The following is a 6182-nucleotide window of genomic DNA, read 5'->3' on the forward strand; positions in this document are numbered from 1 at the left end:
AACTGTTCAGCGAAAAACTACTAGAGAGAGCTCTCAAGCTGGAACCACGTACGGCGTATCTCACAACAAAAACGACGTAGAAAAATACTGTAAGGGATATTATTTGTCGCCGAAAGGTGCTACTTTTACTCATTTTGTCGCCAGTCTCTTTCTATTCCGTCCAGTAAAAAAACACCGGAGAACCGCCAAGCTGATGATACACATAGCTATCTTGGAAGTGAGATAGTGTAGGAAAATACTGTAATTGCTATATTTTGTCACTGAAGGAAAGTCATTTACCTATTTTGTCGTTAGTTTATCATGCATTTGTCTAGCGAAAAACGACTGGAGAGCTGCCAAGTTGGGACTACATATAGCGTAAGTATCTCAGAATAGAAACGGCGTACAAAAATACTGTAGGACTATAATTTTTCGCCTAAGGATGGTTCTCTTTTGTCGCTAATCTATCCTCCATCTGACCAGCGAAAAATGACTGGAAAGTTGTTTGTAAGAACTCATAAATTTTCGCAGAAAAATTTCACGAAAACTGGCACTGTCATGGCGCATGTTTTAATTACTTTTTCAATCTCTAAGATGGACATAATTAATTACTAAGATCCGTACTCTCGCATACGGTATATTGTATGTAGATTAATCACATTTCCTCAATTATGTACTTCTATTACGTCTGTATGAATACGTTATCACACCGTATATGTCTGATGTTAATACATGGTTAGCTAGGAGTCTGTTAATGTCAACATTCCTCGCATAATATGTTACTATTTGCAGTTAGCCTAGTAAAATTATGTATTTATATGATATCCATATAACCCATTTCCGTACTTTTGATGCTACCGCTAGTTTTAGTTGCCTATTACCTTTGCATTTACATATAACATTGTATGTATATTATACAACAAATTGTTATTATTCACTTATACATATATTGGAGTAATACGTAAATATATCACGTCGAAGGTATACAATTCCATATAGGTACGATGTAAGTAACCAATTGGGAAAGCACTTAAATAATATTCATTATTACGAAGGTCTTATCTTTTGAAATACTTTGTAAGTAAGTGAGTTAAGTCGCGCACGCTTCACTTTATTGTAATTTTTATTATGTAGGTATCTATTTAATACACTTTCGGTTATCATGAAAAAGTCTAACCGCGACAAATTACGTACGGTGCAGTCATGAACTTTGTAAAATTAATTGTGTGGTGGGAACTTTTTCCATTTTTAATCGGTGTTGTTGTGTGTATCAAAAATGCATTCGGCGTTAATGAAGGTTTGTATTTATTGCAGTATAAACTAAATCTAGATATATAGAAGTGCAAAGAATTTCGCGGTAATAGTTTAAATTAAGTAAAGAATAAGTCTGAATTGTACGTCAAGGTTTAATGATTTTGGAAACTTAATTTCTTGATGTATTGTCTCATTAAACTTTCTCTCTCTAAAGATAGGTAAATTATTTTAGATTTTATTTCTACTTTTATAGAAGAAACGCGGGGGTCNGAAATGAGATAAGAATATAACTGGATATGATGAGGAGAGAAACGTTTAAAGCTAGGGCATGTAACAGGGATGGGGATTACTCTCATTGGGATGTTATTCAGGGAGAAATTATTGAGAGAATAGAAGGAGGATTAGGTAGGGGAAATGAGATAAGAATATAACTGGATATGATGAGGAGAGAAACGTTTAAAGCTAGGGCATGTAACAGGGATGGGGATTACTCTCATTGGGATGTTATTCAGGGAGAAATTATTGAGAGAATAGAAGGAGGATTAGGTAGGGGAAATGAGATAAGAATATAACTGGATATGATGAGGAGAGAAACGTTTAAAGCTAGGGCATGTAACAGGGATGGGGATTACTCTCATTGGGATGTTATTCAGGGAGAAATTATTGAGAGAATAGAAGGAGGATTAGGTAGGGGAAATGAGATAAGAATATAACTGGATATGATGAGGAGAGAAACGTTTAAAGCTAGGGCATGTAACAGGGATGGGGATTACTCTCATTGGGATGTTATTCAGGGAGAAATTATTGAGAGAATAGAAGGAGGATTAGGTAGGGGAAATGAGATAAGAATATAACTGGATATGATGAGGAGAGAAACGTTTAAAGCTAGGGCATGTAACAGGGATGGGGATTACTCTCATTGGGATGTTATTCAGGGAGAAATTATTGAGAGAATAGAAGGAGGATTAGGTAGGGGAAATGAGATAAGAATATAACTGGATATGATGAGGAGAGAAACGTTTAAAGCTAGGGCATGTAACAGGGATGGGGATTACTCTCATTGGGATGTTATTCAGGGAGAAATTATTGAGAGAATAGAAGGAGGATTAGGTAGGGGAAATGAGATAAGAATATAACTGGATATGATGAGGAGAGAAACGTTTAAAGCTAGGGCATGTAACAGGGATGGGGATTACTCTCATTGGGATGTTATTCAGGGAGAAATTATTGAGAGAATAGAAGGAGGATTAGGTAGGGGAAATGAGATAAGAATATAACTGGATATGATGAGGAGAGAAACGTTTAAAGCTAGGGCATGTAACAGGGATGGGGATTACTCTCATTGGGATGTTATTCAGGGAGAAATTATTGAGAGAATAGAAGGAGGATTAGGTAGGGGAAATGAGATAAGAATATAACTGGATATGATGAGGAGAGAAACGTTTAAAGCTAGGGCATGTAACAGGGATGGGGATTACTCTCATTGGGATGTTATTCAGGGAGAAATTATTGAGAGAATAGAAGGAGGATTAGGTAGGGGAAATGAGATAAGAATATAACTGGATATGATGAGGAGAGAAACGTTTAAAGCTAGGGCATGTAACAGGGATGGGGATTACTCTCATTGGGATGTTATTCAGGGAGAAATTATTGAGAGAATAGAAGGAGGATTAGGTAGGGGAAATGAGATAAGAATATAACTGGATATGATGAGGAGAGAAACGTTTAAAGCTAGGGCATGTAACAGGGATGGGGATTACTCTCATTGGGATGTTATTCAGGGAGAAATTATTGAGAGAATAGAAGGAGGATTAGGTAGGGGAAATGAGATAAGAATATAACTGGATATGATGAGGAGAGAAACGTTTAAAGCTAGGGCATGTAACAGGGATGGGGATTACTCTCATTGGGATGTTATTCAGGGAGAAATTATTGAGAGAATAGAAGGAGGATTAGGTAGGGGAAATGAGATAAGAATATAACTGGATATGATGAGGAGAGAAACGTTTAAAGCTAGGGCATGTAACAGGGATGGGGATTACTCTCATTGGGATGTTATTCAGGGAGAAATTATTGAGAGAATAGAAGGAGGATTAGGTAGGGGAAATGAGATAAGAATATAACTGGATATGATGAGGAGAGAAACGTTTAAAGCTAGGGCATGTAACAGGGATGGGGATTACTCTCATTGGGATGTTATTCAGGGAGAAATTATTGAGAGAATAGAAGGAGGATTAGGTAGGGGAAATGAGATAAGAATATAACTGGATATGATGAGGAGAGAAACGTTTAAAGCTAGGGCATGTAACAGGGATGGGGATTACTCTCATTGGGATGTTATTCAGGGAGAAATTATTGAGAGAATAGAAGGAGGATTAGGTAGGGGAAATGAGATAAGAATATAACTGGATATGATGAGGAGAGAAACGTTTAAAGCTAGGGCATGTAACAGGGATGGGGATTACTCTCATTGGGATGTTATTCAGGGAGAAATTATTGAGAGAATAGAAGGAGGATTAGGTAGGGGAAATGAGATAAGAATATAACTGGATATGATGAGGAGAGAAACGTTTAAAGCTAGGGCATGTAACAGGGATGGGGATTACTCTCATTGGGATGTTATTCAGGGAGAAATTATTGAGAGAATAGAAGGAGGATTAGGTAGGGGAAATGAGATAAGAATATAACTGGATATGATGAGGAGAGAAACGTTTAAAGCTAGGGCATGTAACAGGGATGGGGATTACTCTCATTGGGATGTTATTCAGGGAGAAATTATTGAGAGAATAGAAGGAGGATTAGGTAGGGGAAATGAGATAAGAATATAACTGGATATGATGAGGAGAGAAACGTTTAAAGCTAGGGCATGTAACAGGGATGGGGATTACTCTCATTGGGATGTTATTCAGGGAGAAATTATTGAGAGAATAGAAGGAGGATTAGGTAGGGGAAATGAGATAAGAATATAACTGGATATGATGAGGAGAGAAACGTTTAAAGCTAGGGCATGTAAAAGGGATGGGAACTACTCTCATTGGGAAGTTATTTAGGGAGTAATTATTGAGAGAACAGGATGAGGATGAGGTAGCAGAAATAAGAAAAGAATACAACTGGATATGATAAGGAGAGAAACGCTTAAAGTTAGGACATGTAATAGAGATGGGAACTACTCTCATTGGGATGTTATTAGGGGAGTAATTATTTGAGAGAATAGGATGTGGATGAGGTGGGGAAAAGAGATAAGAATATAATAGGATAGAATAAGGAGAGGAATGCTTGAGGTTAGGGCATATAAGAGGGATGGGGACTACTCCCATTAGGGAGAAATTATTGAGAGAATAGAATGAGGATAAGGATGAGGTAAAGAAAATGAGATAAAAATATAACTTAAAGTTAGGACATAGGATGGGGACTGCTCTCATGCAATGATAGTGAGGGGCTTCTGTGGCAAGGCCAGACTGGGCTATTACGATAAAATACAAAAATAAATTATGATTAAACAGACTTTTGTGAGGACCCTAATGGTCATCAACCCCAACTGTTCAGGGTGTTATTTAACTCTAATACTGTTAATGGTAATAATACGTAGGCAAATATCATAAGTCGCAACTGTGTATAGGTATCATGTACCTACTTACAATCCTTTTATAGGCTTAACCAACAAGATGTGATTGTCAAGCAATACAAAATTTACGAGAATAATCTCGAAAATGACCGCCAAATAATGATCGAATTACAAAATGAAATAGAACAACTTAAAAAGAAAAACTCACCTTATGAGAACGTCTTGATTTCCTCTGCAACGACTCAAAATGTTGAAACTGCCACATACGAAGGAAGAAAACAATCTTCTTCAACAGCATGACTTCTTTCTGAGGGTTTAATCATACATAGGTACTTTACAATATAATAAAAATTCGTAATATGTAATCATTACAATAAATAGAGGAAGGCTTAATTAACTGCTGGCAACTTGTTGCTTTTTGGTTTCGAAAATGATTCGAAACAGGAATAGCAACATATGAAACTCACCCTTCGAATTTTTATCTGTTGGTAAATTCAAAGATGGTGGAGCCAACAACTTACACTACTTTACACTAACAATAATAAAAAAGTTTATACTTTAAGAAAGTTTCTTACTCTTGAACTTCGCGCAACTAATTGTTTATGAAAATAGTAATACCGACACGCACTATTGACGACACTGAAAGAGTAAGCTACTTTTATACATTTTGGAAAAATAATCCATGAAAATCAACACCAGAAAATGTACTTTAAGTGAAAATAACTTGGAACATCTAAACTTCACAACCGACTACAGTTGAAATGGACGAGTCCATTTGCTTCAATAGAAAGGTCGTTATCTACACATAGAAGCCTATCCTTACACTTCCCTCTCGCAGATGCCAGCACTTGCACCAAATTTAGCGCGCAAAAGAAAATTTTAAATATATCACAGTTCTGTTTGATAAGTATACAACTATAACAGAATTAAACTTGAGTTTTCTACAATACGTCATTGTATTTTATATCATTACGAATATGCTATGTATTTTTTATAATTAGTTGCTGAATAAAAGCATAATATAGGTTTTGTATCAACAAACTACGAAATTTATGTAAACTTTTTCATTTTTTAATTCTTAAATTATAATCCTAAACATATTGGTATGTCGCAAGTAATAAGCTTTTATTTTTAAAAATTGTTTTTGATATTCAATTTAACTGATAAGAAAATTCTTACGTAAATATGTAGCAATAAAATTTAAATCCTTAAAAACCAAATAAAACAATTAACATTCCAAACATATTTGTAATTAAACGTAAAGTAACCTTTAATGAAAATAATAAATCCAATCCTTTGAAGAAATAGTTTATGTTGCTTATTATATGTTTGATAATATTAAAAATTAAATTTTTATGTTATGGTAAGTAAAAATCGTTATAAT

General features: G+C 35.2%; 1 protein-coding gene across 1 annotated transcript in view; it reads right to left on the reverse strand.

The window, feature by feature from the left end:
- Nucleotides 1-20: 20 nt before the first annotated feature.
- Nucleotides 21-6182, reverse strand: part of LOC112905040 — an 8801-nt gene continuing 2639 nt past the window's right edge. The window contains exon 2 of the mRNA XM_025976618.1: nucleotides 21-38. Coding sequence (XP_025832403.1) covers nucleotides 21-38 — 18 coding nt within the window. The remainder of the gene's footprint in view (nucleotides 39-6182) is intronic.

This window comes from Agrilus planipennis, unplaced genomic scaffold, assembly GCF_000699045.2.
Source record: "Agrilus planipennis isolate EAB-ADULT unplaced genomic scaffold, Apla_2.0 scaffold68, whole genome shotgun sequence".
In the NCBI taxonomy this organism is placed as follows: domain Eukaryota; kingdom Metazoa; phylum Arthropoda; class Insecta; order Coleoptera; family Buprestidae; genus Agrilus; species Agrilus planipennis.